At 46.2% G+C, this 27,252-nt stretch overlaps 1 protein-coding gene across 2 annotated transcripts; it reads left to right on the forward strand.

Moving 5' to 3' along the window:
• The first annotated feature begins 1,894 nt into the window (after window positions 1-1,894).
• PLBD2 (phospholipase B domain containing 2) lies at window positions 1,895-27,232 on the forward strand. 2 transcript variants are annotated; one of them, XM_035098403.2, is made up of 12 exons: window positions 1,895-2,150; window positions 3,946-4,039; window positions 5,093-5,251; window positions 7,090-7,190; window positions 11,124-11,338; window positions 13,500-13,594; window positions 14,894-15,054; window positions 16,417-16,512; window positions 19,139-19,210; window positions 20,936-21,088; window positions 21,955-22,117; window positions 25,440-27,232. In XM_035098403.2, the coding sequence occupies exons 1-12, from the start codon at window positions 1,948-1,950 to the stop codon at window positions 25,605-25,607; spliced, it is 1,680 nt and encodes a 559-aa protein (XP_034954294.2). In that variant the 5' UTR covers window positions 1,895-1,947; the 3' UTR covers window positions 25,608-27,232. The 2 variants fall into 2 exon arrangements, with proteins under 2 accessions (XP_034954294.2, XP_060125261.1); XM_060269278.1 differs by having other exon boundaries at window positions 2,026-2,154.
• The last annotated feature ends 20 nt before the right edge of the window (window positions 27,233-27,252 follow it).

Consider the following 27,252-nt stretch of genomic DNA (forward strand, 5'->3'; position numbering starts at 1 on the left):
CATCATCCCTAGCTAGTAGGACCAGTGTTCAGGGATGATGGGAACTGTAGTCCACAAAAAAAAAAGCTGGAGGCACAAGTTTGGGAAACTTTGAACTAGATGGGCCAATGGCCCGACCCAGTATATGGAAGCATCCTATGATGACAAAGGAAGCACAGTAGAGCAGTGGTTGGAGCCAGGGCCGGATTTACATATAAGCTAAACAAGCTATAGCTTAGGGCCCCACTTGAGGCCCCCAAAAAATTTAAAGGAAAAAACAACCTGGATGTACATTTCCAAAATATAAGATAAAAAACAAATAAAATTAAATCTACATACAGCAACAGTGTTTTGTGTCGCGTAGGCTCCTATGATGTACATATTTTGGTATGTGCAAATGGCTTTAGGTACATATTTTGTTATGTGCAAATGGCTATTAGGTCCATAAATTACCATATAGCATATAGTCAACACAAAAAACAGCGACAATTTGTTGTTGACAAAGGACAGCTGGACATATAAAAAGGGCCTCATTACCTTCAGTAGCTTAGGGCCTCATCAAACCTAAATCCGGCCCTGGTTAGAGCACCTGCTTTGCACGCAGAGGGCCCCGGGTTCAATCTCCAGGAAAATGCCCGGGAGCTAAAAGATGAACTTACGAAAAATACCATAATAAAGTGGGCATCAGATATCGGCAGACCAATTATGACAAACCAATGGGATAATCTATGGAAATTTGACTCTAAATTCACAGCTTGTACAACAATTAAAGAGAATATTCTAAAGATGTTTTATAGATGGCACATGACCCCAGATAAGATCGCGAAATATTACAAAACGGGAGAGGGGAAATGCTGGAAATGTCAGGATAAAATTGGGAGTTTCTATCACTGTTGGTGGACATGCCCAAAAGTGGAGGAATTTTGGAACCAGATATATGAAAAACTAAAAAAACTTCTAAAATGTACATTTTAAAAAAAACCCGAAACCCTCCTCTTAAGTATGACCCCACCAGACATACCAAAAGATAGAGTAAATATCCTGCTGTACGCATGTGCAGCGGCAAGGGTATTAATTGCGTCAAAATGGAAAGGAGCTAGCTTACCAACGATTCAGGAATGGCAAGAAAAGTTAATTGAATATTTAAAAATGGCAAAATTAACGGCAATAATCAGACATGTTCCGAGGCAAAAAAATAATAGGCGAATGGAAGTATGTTCAAGATTACTTGGAGAGAGAAGACATAGAGGTTAATTTAGTGAGATGCTTAGATTAGAACTTAAAAGGAGAAAATAAAATAAACCTAAAGTGAAAGATTGATATGGAACAGATCAGGAGGAACAGCAAGAAGGAGAGAAGAAACAAAGGAACGCGTATTGTAAATAACAGGAAGTGATTTTTATTTTCTTTTTTTCCTTTTTTTCTATTTTATTCTGTTGTAGCTTTGTATATGTTTTTTCTTGTTTTTTACAAATTTACTTTGTATATAATTTGATTATTTTTCACTACTTTTTGTCCCTTTTTTCTTGTTATGTATGTTTTTAAAAAATTGAATAAAGATTTGAGATGAAAAAAACAAAAAGGAAAACGCCCGGGTGTGGAACCCTGACTAACCGCTGCCGGTCAGTGCGGGTAATACCAAGCTGACTCAGAACGAAGGCAGCTTCCTGCGCGGGACTCCCAGGTTCAGCGGCCACAACCTTAAGCTCACCAAGTGCCGAAGTTTCCACTCAACTCACCTTGGGACGTGAGTACGCAGGCGGCCGGGCGAAGGGACGCGCGCTCGGATCCTTCGCCATCGCGGGCCTGGGGCTCCCCCCTGGGGCCGTCGCGGGGACAGCGCGCCGGTCGCGGCGAGGGGCCGTCTCTCCTTGGCGCTCCTCCTCCTCCGGCTGCATCAGCGGTTCACGTGGGACTTCTTGGACGCGCCTCCGTCCTGGGCCGGTGGGGACTTCCCTCGATCCGGCCATGGCGCGCCTCGCGCTCTTGCTGACCCTGATCCTGCCCGGTATCGCGCAGCAGCCTCCCTTCTTCCCCGCCGCCGGCTCCGAACCGACCCGCAGCTGCTCCGTGGTGCTGGACCCCGTCTCCGGACAGCTGAAGACCGTGACTGGCTGGGTCCCCGCGGCCGTCGCCTGGGCTAACCTGACCGAGGGCATCCGAGAGACCGGGTAGGTAGGTAGGCGGGTGGGCAGGCAGGCAGGTGGGTGTCCGCACTGCAGCGGGTCAAATCGGTCCCCGGGGCAAGGCTGCGATCCTAGCCGGGTTTCCTTTTTTTTGTTGGGACCACGCCCTGTTGGGCGAAGTCGGGCTTACTTTCGAGTAAACAGGCTGCTAGGACTGCCTTGCAAGGCGCGAGTGTTGTGATGAGCAGGGCCAGAGGAAGGAAGGGGTTTGCTTCCGAGTAAACGTGCATTGCAAGCGCCCGATTCTCGTGCACGTTTATACCGGGTGCTAGCTCAAATGAACACCGGGTGTTGTTGTTTTTTCATTGGAGGGGGTTACTTCCGAGTAAACGCGCAAAGGGATCGCGTTGCAAAAGCGCGCAGACCCGGAGTAGGTGCAAAATGAAGGCAGTGGGGTTTAAGTTCGTGCGTGCCACCCTGCGCTGCAAAAAGCGGTGCCTTCGGGGCAGGACTCCAGGGCCGCGTTTGGTAGAATGAGCAGGAGGGCGCCACAAACGCGAAAGGGACGGATTGCGACATTTTAAAGTAAACAATCACAAGACTCGGGGAGGGACATAAGAACATGAAGTCCAGAGTCTTAAGTAAGTTATCTGCAGCATTTATTTAAAAGCAGGACGCAGCAGGGAGGAGTGAGGTCTGCTGACTACTGAGAAACTCTTATGGGGTGTGCTGGCACGCATTGATTACCTCGAATTTGACACTACATACTGTACCTATAAACACCCACACCGATTCAATACAGGGCCAGTTGTGTTACAATTAAGATTAAGAATCCTCTATTCAACATACTCTTCAGTCTCCATTAATATACTATATAATAATGGACTAATTTTTCCAAACCATTTAGTATGTAGTTGGAACTGTTCTACCAGATCCCTGGCTATTTTTTAAAACTGTTGTTTGCTAAGGTCTCAGAGTTGTTAGGAGACACCCACACACCCACACCATCTCCCCCCTTCCCTTCGCAGAACTACAATTACCAGAGTTCCCTGGGAATATGAATTGAGTGCCAAACCATTCTGGTTAAATTTTAGTAGTTTATGTCAGCCTGAGGGCCACATTCACTTCTGGGGAGCCTTCCAGGGGCCGTGTGCTGGAGGCAGAAGCGGGCACAGCACACTCACACACCCGCTTCTATTCAGGCAATCAAGAGCCATGAACAGATTTCAAGGACACATACCAGGTGGGCAAAACAAAACACTCCAGGAGAGGTTGTGAAGCAAATCTGGGAAGCGATGGTGCAGCCGGGGGGGGGGGGAGAGAAGGTGTGTTTGTGAAGAGGGTATGACCTGGGGACAGTCCCAAGGGCCAGTTAGAGATTCCTGGAGGGCAGGATTTGGCTCCCCCAGGCCTGAAATTCTTTCACACTAAAGTTTACGGGATGGGTCTTGAGTTTACATTTGACTTTTCCACACTCAGCAAGCTTGACAGCTGATGACCGAGTCATTGAGTTGGTAGGAAGCCTTCATACTGAGGACTAGAACAGACGTCCTCAACCTTGGCCCTCCAGACGTTTTTGGCCTACAACTCCCATGATCCCTAGCTAGCAGGAACAGTGGTCGGGGATGATGGGAATTGTAGTCTCAAAACATCTGGAGGGCCGAGGTTGAGGAAGCCTGGACCAGAAGCTTGAAGCTGATTTGAAATGTGACAGAGGAGCTCATTTAAGGACTCAAGCAGAAGGGTGCTATATAGTGCAAGGAGGGGAAACTTGACAGATGGATTCCTTCGCTGGTCTTCTCAATACTTTTTATCCTCTCTCTTTCTGTCTCACTTATAGTTGGTCCTCCCTGGAACTAACCACCAATGAGAAGTATAATGACAGCCTCCAGGCCTACGCGGCAGGGCTGGCGGAAGCAGCTGTGTCTCAGGAGGTAAGTGTTGGCGTACGGCCTCCACCCTCCATGTTTTCCAGCTTTATTGAAGACCATTATCCCATCACTTCAGCTCTCTCAGGACAAAACCATTTGAAGCATGGATTAACCTAGAAATTCACCTTCCATGATGGCACTTATGGAGGGTGAATACTTATGCAGTGGTCTCTGACACGTGCAAGGTGCAGGACTCGAAAGCCATTGTTACATGTTACCTGGAGCAGCAAGGAGCTACCCCCTGCCTGTTCTGAATGAACTTGAAAGATTCAGGAAGGGCTTCCAAACTTCCACTGAATATAGAAGGTTTTACTTGGAGTAGAGAGGTTGAAATTAACATACAGTACCTAACTTAAGTTATATGTCCCAATCCTGGCCAGCGAGGGTGAATTGAACATAGGAAGCTTCCTTACACTGAGTCAGACCATTCATCAATTATTATTATTATTATTATTATTATTATTATTTATATCCCGCCCATCTGGCTCGGTTTCCTCAGTCACTCTGGGCGACTCCCAACAGAATATTAAAAATACCAAACATTAAAAACTTCCCTAAACAGGGCTGCCTTCAGATGTCTTCTAAAAGCCAGATGTCAAAGAGATAAATAACTACCTGACATTTAGAAGACATCTGAATGGGAAGTTTTTAACGTGTGACATTTTAATGTATTTTAAATTTTGTTGGAAGCCGCCCAGAGTGGCTGGGGAAACCCAGCCAGATGGGCGGGTTACTAATAATAAATTGTTGTTGTGTTGTTGTTTTTTGTTTATTTCCTTGACAGTTGATGGGAGGGCATGACACAGGGCAGGCACCACTTCCGAGAAGGCCCTCTGCCTGGTTCCTTGTTCAATATCCAGCTCAGTGTTGTCTACACTGACTGGCAGCAGATCTCCAGGGCTTCAGGCAGGATGGCATTCCCAGCCGTACCTGGAGATCCCATTGGGGATTGAACCTGGGACCTTCTGCATGCAAAGCAGGCGCCCTACCGCTGAGCTGCAACTGCCTCTCGCTCTGGATCTAGCTGAGCTGCCTTAAATTTTTGTGCCTTTGCAGCTCATCTACATGCACTGGATGAACACAATGGTGGGCTACTGTGGGCCATTCAAGTACCAGACCGACTACTGCCAGAAGCTGAAGAAATTCATCGAAGCCAACCTCGCCTGGATGATGCAGCTGATGGAGGCAGCGGGCGATTCTGAATATTGGCACCAGGTGCGGTATTCTGTTCTGAGGCTGGGGTGCCACCCGCGTCGTGCCTTTAAATCGGTATCATTCCGCTTTATAAACAGGCACGGCTTCCCCCAAAGCACCCTGGGAACTGTAGTTTGTTAAAGAGCGCTGAGAATTGTTAGGAGATCCACATACCCCATTACCCTCACTGGGCTTCAATTCCCTTCATTCCCTGGGGATTGATTGTTAAACCGCAGTACAGTGGTACCTAGGTTCACGAACTTAATCCGTTCTGGAAGTCCGTTCTTAAACCAAAGCGTTCTTCAACCAAGGCGTGCTTTCCCATAGCAGCCAGGAACTCAATTTGCAAATGGAACACACTCAACATGTTCTGCTTCCAAGGCAAAGTTCATAAACTAAGCTGTTCTTAAACCAAGGTACCACTGTAAAGGAAAACGAAAACATGCTGGCAAAAGCATGTCAGTTTGTGATACTGTTTTGCAAAAGCAGGCACTGTGTGATGAAAACCACGAATCAGAAAGAGGGGAGGGGGTTGACTGGTGGTGTCAAGGCCCACTTGTGGGTGGAACTGGGTAGTGAACCTTTAAACAACAAGCCGGATTTAAAAACGCAACTTAACTTTCACAAGGATATAATAGAACTAAGATGTTGTGGTGGTGTGAATTAAGATATTGTGGTGGTGTGTTTTTACAAGCATTGTATGTGACTATATCATAAGCACAAATGCCTCTTAACAAAAACTAACTTACTAGGTTGCCAAATGCGCAAGTTGGCCCTTGTGCTTCTGCTTATTAGGGTTGCCAACCTACTAAAACAGGCATCCCCAAGCTGCGGCCCTCCAGATGTTTTGCCCTACAACTCCCATGATCCCAAGCTAACAGGACCAGTGGTTGGGGAAGATGGGAATTGTAGTCCAAAACATCTGGGGGGCCGAAGTTTGGGGGGTGCCTGTACTAAAACTATGCTTAAAGATGCAAGGTGGCGTTTTAATCGTGACATTGGGAGAAGGCTCTAGTGCAGGCATCCCCATCAAACTGCGGCCCTCCAGATGTTTTGGCCTACAACTCCCATGTTCCCTAGCTAACAGGACCAGTGGTCGGGGAAGATGGGAATTGTAGTCCAAAACATCTGGAGGGCCGAAGTTTGGGGGTGCCTGTACTAAAACTATGCTTAAAGATGCAAGGTGGCGTTTTAATCGTGACATTGGGAGAAGGCTCTAGTGCAGGCATCCCCAAACTGCGGCCCTCCAGATGTTTTGGACTACAACTCCTATGATCCCTAGCTAACAGGTCGAGTGGTCGGGGAGGATGGGAATTGTAGTCCAAAACATCTGGAGGGCCGAAGTTTGGGGATGCCTGCTCTAGTGGAGCCCATATGACATGCATAGCACGCAAATAACCCTAACTAGGGCCCCCAGAACTCTGGATAATTGTGCTCTTTGCACCTCACGGCAAAAGTCCCTTTTTTGTATGCTGCAAGAGAAGAAAAGGTCCTACCAGCTACGAGAGGAGTCTTCTGGTCCTTCCAGTGCCGGAAAAACCAGTCGCTTAGCCACTATAAAGCACACCGTATCCAGCTGCAGTGGCTCTCCTTCAAGTCCCAAGACACTGGGATATAATACCTTTTAATAACATGAACATTAATGGTTGCTATTTTTGTTCCATTTCATCTTGTGCAATTGTTGGAATGAATTAATATTCAGTCTGCAAGCTGGTGGGTTCATTGCCTTCCATATGGCAGCGTAATTGCTGTTAGCTCTCCCCCCACAAGGACCAAACTACGTCCGGGATTGTTTCTTGGCTGCCTTTAATGTTTGACTCTGTGAGTGATTCCTGTGTGTTCTCCATCAAAATGCCCAGGTACGCCTCGCCCTGCTGCAGCTGAAGGGCCTTGAGGATGGCTATAACGGCCGGGTGGCCTTCCCAATTGGCAAGTTCTCCATCGCACCCTTTGGCTTTCTGTAAGTCTTCTGTTCTTTTGCGCATGTGAGAAAATGCGGGAGTGGAGACATTTCACGGGTGCCTGGATTCTGCACAGGACTGACAATGACACATGGTGTTTAAGCCTGGGGGCGTCAACCTTTTGGCGCCCATATTTAAACTGTCCTAGGCACCGTGGACATATCACTAGCGTGCACACATGCACTCACAACAGTTGCACGAAACACACCCACTCCACAGACACAAGTACACACATGAAGTCCTACCGCCATTGGCTACACTCAGTGGGGTTTTTTTTGCTAATTTGGAAGCCTTTTTTAAAAAAAACTGCAGCTGAGGAATACAGTGGAACCTCGGTTTATGAACACCTCGGTTTACGAATTTTCAGTTTATGAACGCCGCGGACCCATCTGGAACGGATTAATCCACTTTCCATTACTTTCAATGGGAAAGTTCGCTTCAGTTTATGAACGCTTCAATTTATGAACAGACTTCTGGAACCAATTACACTCATGCTTTGGGTTAAGTACGCTTCAGGTTGAGTACTCCGCGGACCCGTCTGGAACGGATTAATCCACTTTCCATTACTTTCAATGGGAAAGTTCGCTTCAGTTTATGAACGGACTTCCGGAGCCAATTGTGTTCATAAACCGAGGTACCACTGTATTTGAGTTTGTTCCTGTATAATGCATGACGTGTTTCTTTTTCGTTTTATTGGCTAGGAATAATTTTAAGCCGCTATTCCTCATTAAGAAGCAGCTAGAGTGTAAGGAATGGAACCATTTGGGTTGTTAGGGTTTAAGTCTTGTTTTTAAATTCATTTGTTGCCTTTGGGGTTTTTAACTGTTTCTAATTATCTGATATGTAAATCTCCTTGCGACGAGGGTTGAGAAAGGGGTTGGTAAATTAATTATAATAATAATTGTTAATAATAAAATAGGCATAGGGAAAAAAGACACAGGCACACCGTGTGACCTTTTATTTCTTCTTTGGCGATCACTCGTAGCCGAGTAAGATTGTCTTCCATGAACACGGTTTTAACAGTGAGTCCGTAAGTGACTGCGGAGGCCAATTCTGAATCCACACGTTCTTCCACTGTGGAGACATAGGTTTCTGGATGGGAGTTGATAATGGTGAGGGTTTGCCAAGCGTGCCTTCCTCTTAGCCCGTTTCTCCCTTTCGTCCGGAGTTTGAGTGTCTTCAAAGCCCATGACGCCTTTGGTAAAGGCTGTTCTCCAATTGGAGCGCTCGCAGGCCAGTGTTTCCCAGTTGTCGATGTTTATACTACATTTTTAAAGATTTGCCTTGAGAGAGTCTTTAAACCTCTTGTGTTGACCTGGTGCATGACGCGTTCCATTTTTAAGTTCGGAATAGAGTAGTTGCTTTGGAAGACGATCATCGGGCATCTGCACAACACGACCACCTGACCTAGCTTCCTGCTCTCATTGGGAAGCCTGCCAGCAGGATCTGAGCGCAACTGCCTCTCTCCCTACTTAACAATTCCCAGTACAGTGGAAAGCTGTTTAAGAACAGCTTGGCTTATGAACAACTTGGATTGAGGATGCTGCAAGCCCGGAAGTAGGTGCTTTGGCTTGTGAACTTTGCCTTGGAAGTAGAACATGTTCCGCTTCCTGTTGAGTGTGTTCCATTTGTAAATTGAGTCCCCCGCCGCTATGGGAAAGCACGCCATGGTTTAAGAACGGACTTCCGGATCGGATTAAGTTTGTAAACCCAAGGTACCACTGTATTTGGATGTTGTTGGACTACAACTCCCATCATCCCTGGCCATTGGCCATGCTGGCCGAGGCTGCCTATTTTCCAAAAAGAACTACCTTGCTGGATGAGAACAAAGGCCCATCTAGTCCAGAATCCCGGTCTCTTCAGCCCCTTTTCCCAAGATCCTCTGCAGCACATGGGAGTTTCGTCCCTCGGCTGATGCGCTGCTGTTCCATCCCAATGCGGTACTTAGATTGCGACCTAATCTTAAAGAATATAAGAAAACCCCTGCTGCATCAAGCCAAAAGGACCATCTGCTCCAGCATCCTATTTTTTACGGATGCCCCAATGGGAAAGCCCAAAAGCAGGACATGAAAACACCAACATGCCCTTGCTTGTGGTTCCCAGCTACCAACATTCAGGGACATTTACTGCGTCTGGCAGTGGAGGTTAGAAAAGCATTGTCTCCCTGGTGTGAGCCAGATGAGTTTTGTGAGCTTCAGTCTCTTGGGCTGAGGGTTGTCTGTTGGGCTCATAGCTTATCTCTCCTAAGATAAGGAGGCAAGCTTGTTGCAGACACCACAGAGTCCGAGGGGAACTCCTCCACCTTCCCCCACAAATGCAAAGGTTTCCAGGAATCTTGAGTCTGCATCGAAAGCCGGGTCAGAGTGGGGTTGGGCAGCTGTGTAGCAAAGGTTTTTTTAATTCCCAGGAGGCAGAGTGAGGTGGAGGTCAGGTAAAGCTCACAGAATCATACAGTTGGAAGAGACCACAAGGGCCATCCAGTCCAACCCCCTGCCAAGCAGGAAACACCATCAAAACATTCCTGACAGATGGCTGTCAAGCCTCCGCTTAAAGACCTCCAAAGAAGGAGACTCCACCACACTCCTTGGCAGCAAATTCCACTGTCGAACAGCTCTTATTGTCAGAATGGTTCTTCCTAATGTTTGAAGCCGTTCCTCCCTAAGCCGTTCCTCATAAGGCATTGTTTCCAGGCCTTTGACCATTTTGGTTGCCATCCTCTGGACACGTTCCAGCTTGTCAATATCCTTCTTGAACTGTGGTGCCCAGAACTGGACACAGTATTCCAGGTGAGGTCTGACCAAAGCGGAATACAGTGGTACTATTACTTCCCTTGATCTAGATGCTATACTCCTATTGATGCAGCCCAGAATTGCATTGGCTTTTTTAGCTGCTGCATCACACTGTTTACTCATGTCAAGTTTGTGGTCTACCAAGACTCCTAGATCCTTTTCACATGTACTGCTCTCAAGCCAGGTGTCACCCATCCTGTATTTATGCCTTTCATTTTATTTTGCCCAAGTGTAGTACCTTACATTTCTCCCTGTTAAAATTCATCTTGTTTGCTTTGGCCCAGTTGTCTAATCTGTTAAGGTCATTTTGAAGTGTGATCCTGTCCCCTGGGGTATTAGCCACGTCTGCAAACTTGCTCAGGATGCCCTCAAGCCCATCATCCAAGTCATTGATAAAGATGTTGAATAAGGAGACAAGCAAAGTTGAGCAATGAATTCCCCTTTCTAAGATCCCTGCCTAAGCTTTAAAATACAGTGGTACCTCTGGTTGTGCACAGGATCCATTCCGGAGCTCCGGCTGGATCCCGAGGTGTGCGTATCCGGAAGTGCTACTTCTGCACATGCAAGCGGTGCGGTTTAGCGCTTCTGTGCATGCGCATGCGGCAAAACCCAGAAAAATACTTCCGGGTTTGCCGCGTACGTATCCCAAAGGATACGTAACCGGAGGTGAACATAAGTAGAGGTACCACTGTACACGGTTTGAGTGTGGGATGCCCCACCTTAATAATAATCGCTCCTGGAAGAGGCAATGATGGCAACCATCTTAGATGACTTTAAAAGAGGATTTAACCTGCCCTCAGGTCTTATGGTAAAGGGCAGGTAAGAAATCTAATATATAATCAATATCATACTTTGGAACTCCTTGCATATTGACATAAGGCAGGCATGTTAATTTTAGGCACCTCTTTTAGTTCATCCTATACAGAGGAGTAGAACCTTGACATGTGATTTAGTCTGGTTTTTAGCTTATCATTGGTTTTAATTATTTTTTTGAATTCTAAAAAGCATGGTTTTTTAAAGTATTCTTTTTGTAAAACATGTTGAGGTTATTAATTCTTTTTTTTTAAAAAAACCAAGCAGCGTATACATTTTGTGAAATAAATAACAACTAAAAAGCATCGCCATGTGAATCGCCTCTGCTAGTTTGTTCCAGTTGGGGGGCGATTTGGAAGACCTGGAATCGGCCTTCAACAAATCTGGAAACCACCGGGTCCTTGGCTCTGGGTCCTGCTCAGCATTCATCAAGCTGTTGCCTGGTAACCAGGATCTCCTTGTCTCCCACGACACCTGGAATATGTACCAGTCCATGCTACGCATCCTCAAGAAGTATACTTTGCCGTTCCGGACTTCAGCCCACAGTGAGTAGCAGGAAAAGGATGTGGGGTGGAGCAAGGGACCTTTGACCTCCAGATGTTATTGGACTGCGGTGCTCATTAGCCCCAGTCAGCATAGCCAGTGGTGAGAGATGATCCAGCAGGCTTTACAAAGGTCTTTCCTTTTCTTTTTTCTTTTGACAAAGCAATAATCATAAATAAATAAGAATAAAAATGTGCAGCCCACCACCGAGACTATTCCATTGTAACTATCCAGCCACCCAAAATTTCAACACCTCTTGCGATGGTTTGACCCCTTTCCATTTTAATAGTACAAATTCTACAAAACCCCTCCATATCTCCTCAAAATCATTTCTCTTGCATATTCCCCGTCTTACCTTAATGGCACATGTTGATTTATCACAGGCTTCCTCAAACTTGGCCCTCCAGATGTTTTGAGACTACAATTCCCATCATCCCTGACCACTGGTCCCGCCAGCTAGGGATCATGGGAGTTGTAGGCCAAAAACATCTGGAGGGCTGAGTTTGAGGAAGACTGATTTATCGTTTAATAGCTATATCCCACACCTCTTTATACCATTCTTCCATTTTATATTCTGCTTGCCCCTTTGACTTCCTAGCTATCATAATAATTCATGCAGCTGTCAATCAATTTGTGAGCAAGTCCTTCATAGCCTGCGAACCTTCCACCCCATCGTAAATTGATAATAATGCTACCTCTGGACTTTCGGTCCAGCTTTAACCCAGTGATTTCTGTTATCTCCTTTAACACCCTTTGCCAGAAAAATTGTACATATTTACACCCCCACCACATGTGAAGATAATTCCCGGTTTCCTGGCATCCCCTCCAACTTAACACTAAATATTTCTTGTTTATTTGATTTAATCCGACTGTTGTTAAATACTGTTATAAGAAAAAACTGCTCCTTTTCCCTTATGGGGTATCCTTGAGCCCATATAGAGTCCTTAAGTAGATTCCCTATTGGTAGGAGAAAATAACAGAGGCCAACCAGAGAATATTGAGAAGCAAAACAGCTAATAAGCCTGATCTTTATTAAACTGTTTCAACAGGGTCCCCCACTCACCCCACGCAGGGAGGGAGGAGAGGAACCCCCGAACAATGGTGTGCAAGCCCTTATATAGACTTTTGAAATTGCCCACCCTGTAGCTCAAGACCACCCCCCAAAACATCACACATACATCACAGAAGGAGACCGTCTCCAACAAAAATACAAAAATCCTGTTTGTCACGATACCTGATAATGGCCACTGATTGCTCTACCTGGGCAGCCTGGCCATTCTTTTGTGATGGTAAATATTCAGTTCCTGAATCCAGGTCATAGGCTCACCCTATTCATACACAAACACACCCTTGAGACAGGATTTGTGAGCAAAGAGACAATGGGGAGGTTTTCCCCATTTGCCTCCCATACTGCAGAGGAGTATTTGAGGTCACTGGGGAAGTAAAAATGGCTCCAGGGTTGCTCTCCTGTACAATTTCAGACACGTGGTTTATATACCACAGAGCCTAGGGCTTGCCAATCAGAAGGTCGGCGGTTCGAATCCCCGTGACGGGGTGAGCTCCTGTTACTCGGTCCCAGCTCCTACCAACCTAGCAGTTCGAAAGCACATCAAAGTGCAAGTAGATACAGTGGTACCTCGGTTTACAAACACAATTGGTTCTGGAAGTCTGTACTTAACCTGAAGCAAACTTTCCCATTGAAAGTAATGGAAAGTGGATTAATCTGTTCCAGACGGGTCCGCAGAGTACTTAAACTGAAAATACTCAAACCGAGGCGTACTTAAACCGAGGTATGACTGTAAATAGGTAACCGCTACATCAGTAAGGTAAACGGCGTTTCCGTGTGCTGCTCTGGTTCGCCAGAAGCGGCTTTGTCATGCTGGCCACATGACCCGGAAGCTGTACGCCGGCTCCCTCGGCCAATAAAGTGAGATGAGCGCCGCAACCCCAGAGTCGGTCACGACTGGACCTAATGATCAGGGGTCCCTTTACCTTTACCTATTTTATATTTTGGACCTTAGAGTACTTATAACATTACTATCTCCAAAGTAATTTATAATTTTCTTTTATTCTTATAAGAATCGAAGGTCTTTACTGGAGTGGGGAGGGGGGGTGTCTGTTGCCAGGGAAGTGCTGATGGCTGCTTGCAATTGGGCTCCCCAGGTGACAGCTTGATCCCCGGGTATGTCCAGTCTTTCTCCTCCTACCCAGGCGCCATCTTCTCTGGTGATGACTTCTACATCTTGAGTAGCGGCTTGGTGAGTGGCCCCTGTCTCTTCCACTGCTGTCCTAGATAGGGAGTTATTTAACCTTGCAACCAGCATGCAGAACCTTCCTCTGCTGCAGATGTCATCCAAGATGGGTTCAAACTGAAGCCTCTGGAGACTTGGCTGGATATACAGTGGTGCCTCGCAAGACGAATTTAATTCGTTCCGTGAGAATGCATTGAAATTTCTTTTTTTGCCCATAGGAACACATGAATTAAAATTCAATGCATTCCTATGGGAAACCGCGATTCGCAAGACGAATTTTTCGCAAAACAAATTCGTCTTGTGAGTCACCATCAGATCGCAAGACGCATGCGTCTTGCGAAAAATTCGTCTTGCAGGGCATTCGTCTTGTGAGGTACCACTGTAGCTAGTAGCATGCAGAATAGCAGGTCCTGCACTCAGGCCAAACACGATTCAGTAGGAATATAGAAAGCTGCCTTATATTGATTCTGGCTCAGTATTGTCTACACAGACTGGCAGCAGCTTTCCAGGATTTCAGACAGGGAGTCTTTCCTAGGCCCAATGCTAGAGATAGAACCAGGGACACAACCCCCACTTCCAGATCCCAGGTCGAGAATCCAATTGGTGCTACTGGGACAGTCATAGAATTGCAGAGTTGGAAGGGACCCTGAGGATCATTTCATCCGACCCCCTGCAATGCAGGAATATGCAGCTGCCCATTACGGGGATCGAACCTGCAACCCTGGCATTATCAGCACTATGCTTTAACCAACTGAGCTATCATTGGCCCTGTTGAAGGACACAGAGGCTGCCTTGATAACCTTTGAAAATTCCTCCCGTTTGGGAAAACATCAAGCAAATTGCTTTATTTCTGCGCTTTTAGAAATCACTGAAATCCTTCAGATAATCTCATAGGAACACAGGAAACTGTATTGTATGTACAGGGTCAGACCCATTGGTCCATTTGGCTCTGTATCATCAACACATTGGCTGGCAGTGGCTCCCCAGGGTTTCGGACAGGGTCTTCTCCCGGCCTTATTTGGAGATGCCATAGGGCAGCCTTTCTCAACCTTGGGTCCCAAGTTGTTGTTGGCCTACAACTCCCATCATTCCTAGCTCGCAGGACCCGTGTTCAGGGATGATGGGAGTTGTAGTCCAACAACATCTGGGGAGATTGAGAGGCTGAGAAAGGCTGGCGTACGGGTTGAACCTGGCACATTCTGCGTGCAAAGCAGGTGTCCTCCCGCCGAGCTAGGACACTTCCCTCCATCGGACAACCTGGGGTTCCCAGATGCAAGGCTTGCTCAGGGCCTTTCCCCTCTGCAGGTATCCCTGGAAACCACCATTGGGAACAGCAACAGCAGCCTGTGGACGTTCATTCAGCCCGAGGAGAGCGTCTTAGAGTGGCTGCGCAACATCGTGGCCAACCGGCTGGCAACAAGTGGGATGGAGTGGGCGGCCATTTTCCAGAAGTTCAACAGCGGCACGTGAGTGGAGGGGCCGTAGCTCCATAGGTAGAGCACAGGCCCTGCATGCAGAAGTTCCTGGGTTCAATCCCCAATGGCGTCTCCAGTTTGACGGGATCAGGTAGAAGCTGGCGTTGTTAAAGTTGCGAAACAACGAAGCACGGGACAGAGCAATGGAGATATTTCTGAAACTGCAATGGGATATCAGCTCCACCCAAGGCGTGACGGAGAATAGCAACAACCGGGGGAAAGATAGACATAACATTTTACAAGGACAGGAAGAAACACCACGGACAGAATAATTGCCACACACAGGAAGAACAAGGGGCCTCACTTGTATTTCTATAAATCATTAACACGAATAGAAGTTATTAATATTGCAGTTGTTGCGTAAGGGATTATTATTTTGACCGGAATGTAATTTAAATTACAGTGGTGCCTCGCTAGACGAACGCCCTGTAAGATGAATTTTTCGCTTAATGAAAGGATTTTTCGAGCGGAGGTTGCCTCACTAGACGAATTCGTTTTACGAAAAATTCATCTAGCGAATCACGGTTTCCCATAGGAATGCATTGAAATTCAATTAATGCGTTCCTATGGGCAAAATAATAATAATAAAATTTTTTAATGCATTCCTAGGGGATTTGCTAGACGGATTTTTCATTATAAGAATTGACCCGTGGAAAGAATTCGTCTAGCGAGGCACCGCTGTACCAGTAATAAGATTTTGGAACGCAGAAATAAAGAGAAACATCAAACCATTGATTCTAGCACGTGGGGGGGCACCTAAATTATATAATTTGATATTTGAATGATAGGTATTAGTAATTGTATTATAATTTGGAATTGTTGCAATGAGGCTATTGGATGGTAATCGAAAATTAATAAAAATTATTATAAGAGAAAGAGAGAAGACGCTGGTGGGAGTAGCTCTTTGCTGCCCAAGATCCAGTTAGGCTATGGCAGGCATCCCCAAACTTCGGCCCTCCAGATGTTTTGGACTACAATTCCCATCTTCCCCGACCACTGGTCCTGTTAGATAGGGATCATGGGAGTTGTAGGCCAAAACATCTGGAGGGCTGAAGTTTGGGGATGCCTGCCATAGCCTAACTGGATCTTGGGCAGCAAAGAGCTACTCCCACCAGCATCTTCTCTCTTTCTCTTATAATAATTTTTATTAATTTTCGATTACCATCCAATAGCCTCATTGCAACAATTCCAAATTATAATACAATTATAATTCTGTTTGCAGACAGAAGATGTGGATTAGGCTGAAAGGGAGCAGCTTGATTCAAGGGCCCCTAGGCCACTTTCACACCGCTCTTAATTCAAAAAGCATTGTGCGCATGCTAGGCACTCACCTGTTCTGCTTCTTTGCCACAGGTACAATAACCAGTGGATGATCGTGGATTACAAATCTTTCGTCCCGGGGAAGGCCAGCCTCCAGAAGGGCGTCCTCACGGTGCTGGAGCAGATCCCGTAAGTGCTCCAAACTGTACCTTCTGGGCAAGCAGGGATGCCCAGCTCTCGCCCTCATCTCCACACACCTTTAAATATTGCGCTTTCCCTGCTTAATAGCGGCCAGGTTTACCTATAACACTGAGCCCAGCATCTTGGCTTACTGAGCTAGGATTAGTGCAAGCAGCTGTGAACCATGACGCTGTAAGGGGGCGGAGTTACAGAGAACAGACCCCCATCATAAAGTCCAGCTCCTCAACCAGTCAGAGCTCCAGCAGCGGAGCTGCACCCAAGAGCCGCAACTGCAGCCTAGAGCTCCTATACAGGAAATGGCCAGCGCAGGAGCATCGGACAGGTGCCCTTTTCCCCCCAACGCCTGATTTGAGGCGTGCCAGCTCCCGTAGGAGCAAGGGGCGGCGCTTTGGGGTCCCCAAACTACTTTGCTGGGCGCGTAGCCGGAAAGCGCCATTGCACTGTAAATAAGTATGCACCAATAAAAGTCTTAAAGACACGACGGTGTGGCGCGTCGTTACTCGAGGGTAGCCACCAGCATCCCTGACAGACACTATAATATTATTTAGTCTTGCTTTGGTTTTATAGCCCACACTTTGTCACAAAGCAGAGGAGAAAAAAAACATAGCTCGGTGACAGAGCATCTGCTTTGAATGCAGAAGGTCCCTGTTTCAATTCCCAGCGTCTCCAGGTAGGGCTTTCAAGGGACCTGCTGCTAGTCAGCGGCTGAAGCTGATGCTAGTCAGGGCAGACAGGTAAAGGTAAAGGACCCCTGGACGGTTAAGTCCAGTCAAAGGCGACTATGGGGTTGTGGTGCTCATCTCACTTTCAGGCCAAAGGAGCTGGCGTTTGTCTACAGACAGCTTTCCGGGTCATGTGGCCAACATGACTAAACCGCTTCTGGTGCAACGGGACACCGTGACGGAAACCAGAGCGCACGGAAATGCTGTTTACCTTCCCGCCTGAGCGGTACCTATTTATCTACTTGCACTGGTGTGTTTTCAAACGGCTAGGTTGGCAGGAGATGGGACAGAGCAACAGGAGCTCACTTCGTGGCGGGGATTCGAACTGCCGACCTTCTGATCGCCAAGCCCAAGAGGCTCGGTGGTTTAGACCACAGTGCCACCCGTGTCCCTCAGGGCAGACAATACTAGACAGGGCAATCGTTTGATTCACTGTTACTAGGTAGCCGTGTTGGTCTGATGTAGTAAAAAAAAAAAATCCTTCCAGTAGCACCTTAGAGACCAACTAAGTTTGTCATAGGTATGAGCTTTCGTGTGGATGCACACTTCTTCAGATACACTGAAACAGAAGTCACCAGACCCTTATGTATAGTCAGTGGTAAACCTGTTGATGACTGTTAACGACTGTTAACGACTGCAATTGGTCTTGCAGGAAAAAGCAAGGGCTGAGGTGCTAAAGAAAGCTTGATCATGTATAATGAGATAAGAATCCAGTGTCCTTATTCAGACCAGGTCTCTCCATGGTTTTAAGCTTGGTAATGAGTTGGAATTCAGCAACTTCTCTTTCCAGTCTGTTTCTGAAATTTTTCTGTAATAAAACAGCTACTTTGAGATCTTGTATAGAATGTCCTGGGAGATTGAAGTGTTCTCCTACTGGTTTCTCTGTCTTGTGATTCCTGATGTCAGTTTTATGGCGCTGTGGTAAAGCCACTGAGCCTAGGGCTTGCTGATCAGAAGGTCGGCGGTTCGAATCCCTGTGACGGGGTGAGCTCCCGTTGCTCGGTCCCAGCTCCTGCCAACCTAGCAGTTCGAAAGCACGTCAAAATGCAAGTAGATAAATAGGAACCGCTACAGCGGGAAGGTAAACGGCGTTTCCATGTGCTGCTCTGGTTTGCCAGAAGCGGCTTTGTCATGCTGGCCACATGACCTGGAAGCTATACGCCGGCTCCCTCGGCCAATAATGCGAGATGAGCGCGCAACCCCAGAGTCGGTCACGACTGGACCTAATGGTCAGGGGTCCCTTTACCTTTATCCTTTGGCGTAGGGTTTGGCCTGTTTGTCCAATATAGAGAGCTGAAGGGCACCGTTGGCATTTGATGGCATACACAATGTTAGAAGACATTGTTAGAAGACAACAGGTTTGCCACTCCTATCAGCCAATCACCCATTCCCACCACCCTTCTGAGTAATACCCCTCCCCACCCTCTGACTATACATAAGGGTCTGGTGACTTTTGTTTCAGTGTATCTGAAGAAGTGTGCATGCACATGAAAGCTCATACCTATGACAAACTTAGTTGGTCTCTAAGGTGCTACTGGAAGGAATTTATTTTTTATTTTTTTGTTACTAGACAGTTTACTATTTAATTCAGCTATTTAATTTGGCATTAGCTCAATGGTTCCAGCACTTGCTTTGAATGCAGAGAGCCTTAGGTCAATCCCCAGCGGCGTCTCCCGATAGGCGAGACCCCCTTCCTGAAATCCTGGAGAGCCTCTGCCTATCATTGCAGGCAATACTGAACTAGATGGACCAGTGATTTGACTTGGTACAAGGCAGCTTCCCACTGCACCTGGGAGGAGATGAGAGCTTTGCGGGGTCTTCCCAGCACTGAGACTTGAGTGCCTGACTCCCCCCCCCCCGACCTCAAAATAATAATATTTTGGTCTTTCCAGGGGGATGGTGGTTTTTGACGACAAGACGGAACTGCTCTACCAAGAAGGCTACTGGGCGAGCTACAATGTGCCGTAAGGATTTCATTTCACTTTTAATTAGTATACCGCCTTTCTCTGGTGCTACACACGAGGCAGTTTATAGCAGCAAAATGTAGAACAAGGAACACACACATTATCATAATCTCCCCCCCTTTCCCCCCCCTTTGATAACCATTTATTGATTTTACAAAAATAACGGAATGGAAAAGGAAAAAAATCATAATCGGATTAAACCATAATTTTTGGGTCGACTTCCCTTCACTCCTCCTCTTGGTTCCATTGTAATATACTTATTTATGCATGTCCATAAAACCTTATATACTTAACAATCCAATTTTAAAACCACCTTCATCTTATTACAAGTGACTTTTAAAAGTTAAACTAATGTAAAAATCTGTACACAAAGCTTTAAAAATATGCATTGAACAGTTGCCCTTTTTTGTAATAATTTGTCCTGCATAGTTCAGTAATTTATTTTGCCGGTCTTCTTCTTTATCTTCTTTGGCTGAGGCTTCTTCCTTCCATAGGGGCTGGCTGGTCTTGGCCTGGTATCCAGTCTTGCATATCAGAACAAAGTCTTTCACTCAAACAATCCATCAATATCATAACTTCAGGTTTTTTTTAAACAACAATCATTTCCCACATTTTCTTCAAATCTGTATACGTCTTTTCCCAGGTCTTTTTGATAACTTTACATTGCCACCACATAAGGTAGCATCTTAAACCTTTTGCCCTCCCTTCTTGTTTCTTCTCTAGCACAGTCAAAGCCTCCCCGATCATTTCACACGGGGTACCATCTTTCATAATCTGATCCCATACAAAAAGTCATAATAATACATAACTTTAAAATGGAACAACTTACATCAAATGAAGTTGTTGTTGTCTAGTCGTTTGGTCGTGTCCGACTCTTCGTGACCCCATGGACCAGAGCACGCCAGGCACTCCTGTCTTCCACTGCCTCCCACAGTTTGGTCAAACTCATGTTGGTAGCTTCGAGAACACTGTCCAACCATCTCGTCCTCTGTCGTCCCCTTCTCCTTGTGCCCCAAATCTTTCCCAACATCAGGGTCTTTTCCAGGGAGTCTTCTCTTCTCATGAGGTGGCCAAAGTATTGGAGCCTCAGCTTCAGGATCTGTCCTTCCAGTGAGCACTCAGGGCGGATTTCCTTCAGAATGGATAGGTTTGATCTTCTTGCATTCCACGGGACTCTCAAGAGTCTCCTCCAGCACCATAATTCAAAAGCATCAATTCTTTGGCGATCAGCCTTCTTTATGGTCCAGCTCTCACTTCCATACATCACTACTGGGAAAACCATAGCTTTAACTATACTGACCTTTGTCGGCAAGGTGGTGTCTCTGCTTTTTAAGATGCTGTCTAGGTTTGTAATATTCAATAATCTGTTAGAATATAATGTCGTGCCACTGAAAAACCTTCCTTCGGGAGCTAAGTGACAACCTCTGGATTGAGCCGCGATCTAGTCCGACACCAGACAATGTGTTCTAGTGCCAAACTAGGACTTGGAGAAACCTGAACTCAGATCCCCACTTGGCTGTGAAGCTCACTGGGTGACCTCGGGCCAGTTGCTTCCTCTCTCAGCCTAACCTACCTTGCAGGGTTGTTGTGAGGATTAAATGGGGGGGGAGAGAGAGAACTACGTGTGCCACCTTCAACTCCTTGGAGGAAAAGCAGGCTGTAAATGCAACAAATAAATAATAGACTCCCCCCGGCACTGCTCCATGGCTTTTTCTCCACACCCAGGTATTTTAAAGAAATCTTCAATACCAGCGGCATTCCTCAGCTGGTTCAGAAATATGGCGACTGGTTCACCTATGAGAAGAATCCCCGAGCCCAGATATTCCGGCGCAACCAGACGCTGGTCCGGGACCTGGGCTCAATGATCCAGCTCATGAGGTAAGACGTCAGCCCATGCTGCCCCCTGCAGGCTGGGAGTTGCATGAACAAAGAATGGATACTACAGTGGTACCTCGGCAAAGTGCCGCGGAACCTGGATGTAAACACTTCCGGGTCCGTGCTATTTGTAAACGGAGGCGTTCGTAAACGGAGGTAGGCGTAAACCGAGGTTCCACTGTACACCCCTTTCTCCTTGCTGTTGAAACAGGGTTGGGTTGCAAGCTGGACATCACATTTTTTGGAGCAAGGCATGAATTGGAGAAAACGTTGACTTAGAAATTGGATTGGGTGTTCACCGGCTCGTGTGAAACACTCCCTGGTTGAGATGGAGAAGATCTTTGCTCATTATTTTGTTGGAAAGCCAGGATAATTGATGACTCCTTGGTCTGTCAACTGGAGGAGTTAATAAGGAGAATGAGCAATACAATCAAGCAGAGGCTGGGTACTTTTTTCTTTTTCTTGCACAGGGTTCCCGCTTCATGCTAGTGGTATATAGATGGTCACCCTTCTTTACAAGATGGCTTGCGTTTCCAATTAAAAGCGAAAGGTTGCGTTTCAGTTGGCCTGAAGGCCTTTTGTCCAAACTCCCTGTGTTTTGCAAATTGAGTATCTTCCAAAACCATCCAGGCCCTAGGCGATCTCTGATCCTAATGAATTTGGTATAATTCCACCTGCTCCATCTCCTTTAGAGGTCTCTGTGTGTATATGGACCAACATAGGGGCCAACATTTTTGGGCTCTCCTTGGGTGAGTAGCTAAGAGGACCATCACAGTGAGCCCTTGCATGTCTGTATGCCCACTATGCCATCGCTTGAAGCCCTGACTGTTCTGTCCCCATTCACATCCTCCCTGTGCTTCTCCATGCAGGTACAACAACTTCCCGAAGGACCCACTGTCCCGGTGCCAAAGCTGTGATCCGCCACAGAATGGCGAAAACGCCATTGCTGCCCGCTCAGACCTGAACCCTGCTAATGGCACCTACCCCTTTGGGGCCCTGCATCAGAGGCCACACGGAGGCACCGATATGAAGGTATGGGGTTAAGAATATCATAACATCAAAAGAGCCTGTTGGATCAGGCCGATGGTCCCATCTAGTCCAGCATCCTCTTCTCACAGTTGACGTAGAAATTTTTTATTTTAATCATGTTTCAATATTAATTCCACTTAACCTTGATGATGATGATATTGATTGTGGTACGGAGGCTGTACTTCTCAGGATAGAGCAGGGCTGTGTAGAATTATTAAAACAGCAGAGAGCATTATTGGCTGCTCACTCACCACCTTAGAACAAATCTACACCACCAGGTGCCATAGAAAAGCACTAGACATATCAAGAGATCCAATGCACCCTGGTCACCATTTCTTTGAGCTCCTGCCATCGGGACGGAGATATAGAACAATGCAGGCAAGAACGAGCCGTCTGTTTCTTCTCTAGAGCAATTTTGGCCTTAAATGGAAAGACTGCACTTTGAAGTCATCTTATTTTACTTGTTATTTTGTATTATATTTACTGTTTTTAATTAGGTTTCGTAATTTTGGATTATGCGGAATGCTTTATCTGAGTGGATGTAGCAACCGAGTAATTTCGTTGTTCCCGCAAGGGGACAATGACAATAAAGATATCTTAATCTTATCTTAATCTTAAGCAAACAATAATTTTAATAACAACAGCAGCAGCAGCAGCAACAAAACAACAACAACACTATATTATTTATACCCCACCCATCTGTCTGGGTTTCCCCAGCCACTCTGGGCGGCCCACAACAGAATATTAAAAATACGATAAAACATCAAACATTGAATATCTTCCCTAAAAAGGGCTGCCTTCAGATGTCTTCTAAAAGTCAGATAGTAGTTTATTTCCTTGACGTCCACAGGGCGGGCACCACTGCCAAGAAGGTCCTCTGCCTGGTTCCCTGTAACCCAGGCATCCCCAAACTGCGGCCCTCCAGATGTTTTGGACTACAACTCCCATCAGCCCTAGCTAACAGGACCAGTGGTCAGGGATGATGGGAATTGTAGTCCAAAACATCTGGAGGGCCAAAGTTTGGGGATGCCTGCTGTAACCTCACTTCTCGCAGTGAGGGAACCGCCAGAAGGGCCCTCGGAGAGAATATATTAGGCTTGGTTTTGTGTGCCTGCATTTTTATGACTCCTCCGCTGCATTCCTTTCCTATCTGACCCCGGAAATTGGCACAACTGGTCCTTCGGGATGTTTTGCTATGTCTATGTTTCGCGTTAGCACCAGGGTGAAGCCGAGCATCTCCTTGAGATGTTCCAGGGACACAGATGGGAGAGGAATGTCAATGGCCCCCACTGAAGGCTCAGTTGCTAAGACGACTGAGGTTAAAGTGTGATAGTTAGGGCCAAATGGTTTGGGGGCACCCCAAGGTAATTGCAGGGGAGCCAGTTTTAAACAGCTATTCTTTGATAGCTATTTCCATTGCAAATGTAACAGCAAGGAAAAAATAATGTCTGCTCATGTTCACAGTAAGAATAAACCATGAATTCTGATTTAAACATTTAGATTAGATTTCTTTATTGTCATTGTGTAATTACAATGAAATTGGATGCCATCCCATAAAATCAAAAACAAGAAACAAAACAAAAAACACATTTTCAGCCACACATGCACATGCCTACACAACTCTTCAGGTCAATTATTTAGTTACAGGATTTCAGATGGATACAGCTTTTGGGTAGAAACTGTTTTGTAGTCAATTTGTTCTTGATTTAATTGTTAATGGAATATTAATGGAAGCAGGACAGATAAAAGAAAGTGCTTCTTTTCACAGTGGGAAATGTTGTGGGTAGCAGGAAAGGATAGATTGATTAAATATTATCCTTCCTAACTCATGCTAGTGAGTTTATTCATACAACAATGTACATTCCCCTCTTTACATAGCAGAAAACTAGTTGGTAAATTCGTTAGAATCTCTTAACTTAAGCAATCCAATCTGGCTTTGTTCAGATTGGGTTTGGCTGCTGGTAAGTCTCCTTTTGTCCCTCCTAAAGAGAATAAAGATTAAGAGGCTTCTTTTAAAAGTAATAAGAAGTTTACTCACATTTAGTTCACAGTTGGGTCCCTGAAGGCAGGCTTTAGCTTAGAGTTACAGGAAAGGGTTTGAGTTCATCCCGTATGGAAATGAGCTGGTGGCTGAGAGCCAGCAGACAGCAAAAATATCAAGAGAGCATGGCATCAAGAGGAAGAAGAGGAAGGTGGCTGCGTGACTGGCCCTTTTGCTAGTTCTGGAAGGGCCACACCCACCTACCTGGTCACATGCAAAGGAAGGATGCTCCCGACCAGGTGTAACAGGAAGTTCAGCTGGCTGGACCAACCTTCCCCTGCCTGCAAACAGGAAATGTTGTACTTGACTGTTTATGTTACACCCCACAAGTGCGTAGGTAAACTATGGGACTTCCTGGCACAGGAGGCAGTGAGGACCACCAACCTTAAAAGATGACAAATGCATGAAGGATAAGGCGATCGGTGGCTGCTAGCCGTTATGGCAGGGCTATGCCTCCACAGTTGGAGACAGTAATGTTTTTTTTTTAATGCTGCTTGCTGGAAACCGCAGGAGGGGAATGTGCTGCTGTTGTGCTTAGGTTCTGCATGTGGGCTTGTTGGGGCATTTGGTTGGCCACTGTGAGAACGGGATGCTGGACTAGATGGGTCATTGGCCCGATCCACCAGGCTCTTCTTAGGCTCTCAAACAGTCCCTGTGCCACATCTGATTCCAAACAAGAGTGATGATGATCAGATAAATGAACGAAAGGGCAAAGAGACTTTCACACCATTGAGGAATGTACTGGTGGGTGTTAATTCTTCAAACCTTGAAGTAATTTTGCAGCCATAAGGATCTACTGTCACTTTCTGTCCGTTAGTCCCCACCACACAAGGATATAATTGTAAAAACGCATGTAAAATATAATTCACTAGCAGTCTAATGCCCAGGGTTGCTTCGGAATTCCAAGAAAACAAAAACAAAAAAAACCCAGGGTAGTTTTGACATATGCAGTTGAAATCGGGGGAGTTTTGAAAGGTTCGATCCACCATCTTGATTCAAAATGACATCCAATTCTACCCAAACATAAACGAAGACCTGCTCCTTGATTTCAGGAGCCATCTTGTACACTTTGGTTAAAATCAGTAAGAGTTCTGAAAGGTTCAGGTCCACCATTTTGATTCAAGATGGTGTCGGATTGTATCCCAAACGTAGGCAGAATCCTGCTCCTTCATCTGAGGAACCATCCTGCCAGAATTGGTTTTCAAGTGGTCGGAGGCAGCAATTTTGGGGAACACTAGCACAGGTCATTGCATCCGTGACACTGCCTCACCTTCCTTTTGCCAGGTCACTTCCTTTGCGATGGCCAAGAACTACAGTTTCATTGCCACCAGCGGGCCAACCTGGGACAACCTACCTCCTTTCCAATGGACCTCCTCTCCCTACCGCAATCTGATACATATGGGCCATCCTGACCTCTGGAAATTCTCGCCCATCCAGGTCCGCTGGGACTGATGCCCCACGGGCTGTGTGTGTTGGTGTGTCAAACTCTTCCCATCATGCTCGACACGACCCCAGCTGGTGCTGTGGGCCCTTGTGGGTGAGCGGGTCGCTTTTCTCGAAAGGGTAAAGGTGCTTTATAATGAATGGATACAATCGGGGCTATTCATATACTGTGATTCCACAGACACGGGGGGAAAGCGCTGGATTTGGCTGCCTGCAAATCCAAACTTTCTGTTTGTTTGCTTGTTTGCTTTTCAAAATTTCTAGTCCTTATGGACGCAACAATAAGCCTTGAAAGAGTCCAGCCAAATGCCTGCTTCCAGCTCATTAAGCCAGATGGGTGGCTGAATTAAGATTGCTGGTGCTCAGGAGTAAAGTGAATTACTGGGGGTGGGGGGAGAAGAGGGAGGGGTGTGTGAAATCCGCAAGCCTCAGCTGCTGAACCCTACTCCCCCCCCCCCCAGTTTAGCCAAATCGCACTTCCCCCTAAAACAGCCTAAAAATAAGAGTTAAGGGGGTTATCACAAAAAAGTAAAAGGGGGGCATTCTTCCACCTCCTACCCCTCCATTAATTACGCCATGCATAATTCCTTGCTCCCAGTCACCAGTCTAGCTGCCGCATTCTGGATTAGTTGCAGTTTCCGGGTCACCTTCAAAGGTAGCCCCACGCAGAGCGCATTGCAGTAGTCCAAGCGGGAGATAACTAGAGCATGCACCACTCTGGGAATGTTGGGGAAATGGTATAAACCACTCCAGAAGTGGTTTTTATGTCATGTGGAAGCTGGAAAATAATGCAGGAATTAACATTTAGGGGAATGTCAGAAAAATACAATCCCCCGTTGTGTGAATGCAGCCTATGGGTACAGAGACCTCCCTACATATAAAGCACAGAGTTGGTATTTTCTCTGCATGGGCATCGGGGGGGGGGGGAGGCTGTTCAGCACGCAGTGCAACATGGGAGCAGAAAGTGCTGACGCGGAAGAAAGTGGATCTGGAACTACTGACAGAACACAGGGTGATCTTCTGCAGAGAACTGCAGGGATCTCCACCTCTCCAGCTGTTTAACCATAGCAACAACCAAACAACGCCTTCCTCCCCTAAATATATTGCTCAATTGAAGAAAGCTTGGAGCAACTAGGAGTTGAGTTTTTGTGTGGAAGGACTGTGTGCTCAGTTCTGTGTAGATGCTCCAAAAAAAGACTTCCGGGGCTCAAATTTATACCCCCCCCAGTCTCTGTCTTTTGCACTAAGTCTCCAGTTGGTGGTTTAGAAAGGGGGGGGAGGAGGTGTCTATTTAAACAAAGCTTGCCCACCCCCTGCTTGAGCCAATGTGGGCTTTATATTCTAATTACACTACAAGCATGAAAAACGCGAGGGGAAACCCAAAACAGCAATTTGCCTTCAATGCTTAGGAGTTTCAAGGGACGTCTTTCCTCTCCTCTTTTCCCCCCTTTATACATGAGCCAAAAAGGATATGAATCTGTTGGTAGAATAAACTCTGTCCCTGTGGATCAGGGTATACGAGTGTATTGGTCAGTCATATGAAGGGAATTCGGTCTTGCCTTGTATGATCAAAAGTTATTTTTATGATTTACGTATTTTATTTTTGGTCTTAATAAATATCAACACTAACTTGACACCCCATGTTCTGCTTCAA

Source organism: Zootoca vivipara, chromosome 17 (assembly GCF_963506605.1).
Source record: "Zootoca vivipara chromosome 17, rZooViv1.1, whole genome shotgun sequence".
Taxonomy (NCBI): Eukaryota; Metazoa; Chordata; class Lepidosauria; order Squamata; family Lacertidae; genus Zootoca; species Zootoca vivipara.

Excerpts from the sequence above, each read along its gene's own strand:
- PLBD2 (XM_035098403.2), top strand. The coding sequence starts at position 1,948 with ATGGCGCGCCTCGCGCTCTTGCTGACCCTGATCCTGCCCGGTATCGCG. Across the intron at positions 11,339-13,499 it reads GTTCCGGACTTCAGCCCACA|GTGACAGCTTGATCCCCGGG; the intron begins GTGAGTAGCAGG and ends TGGGCTCCCCAG. Across the intron at positions 13,595-14,893 it reads ACATCTTGAGTAGCGGCTTG|GTATCCCTGGAAACCACCAT; the intron begins GTGAGTGGCCCC and ends TCCCCTCTGCAG.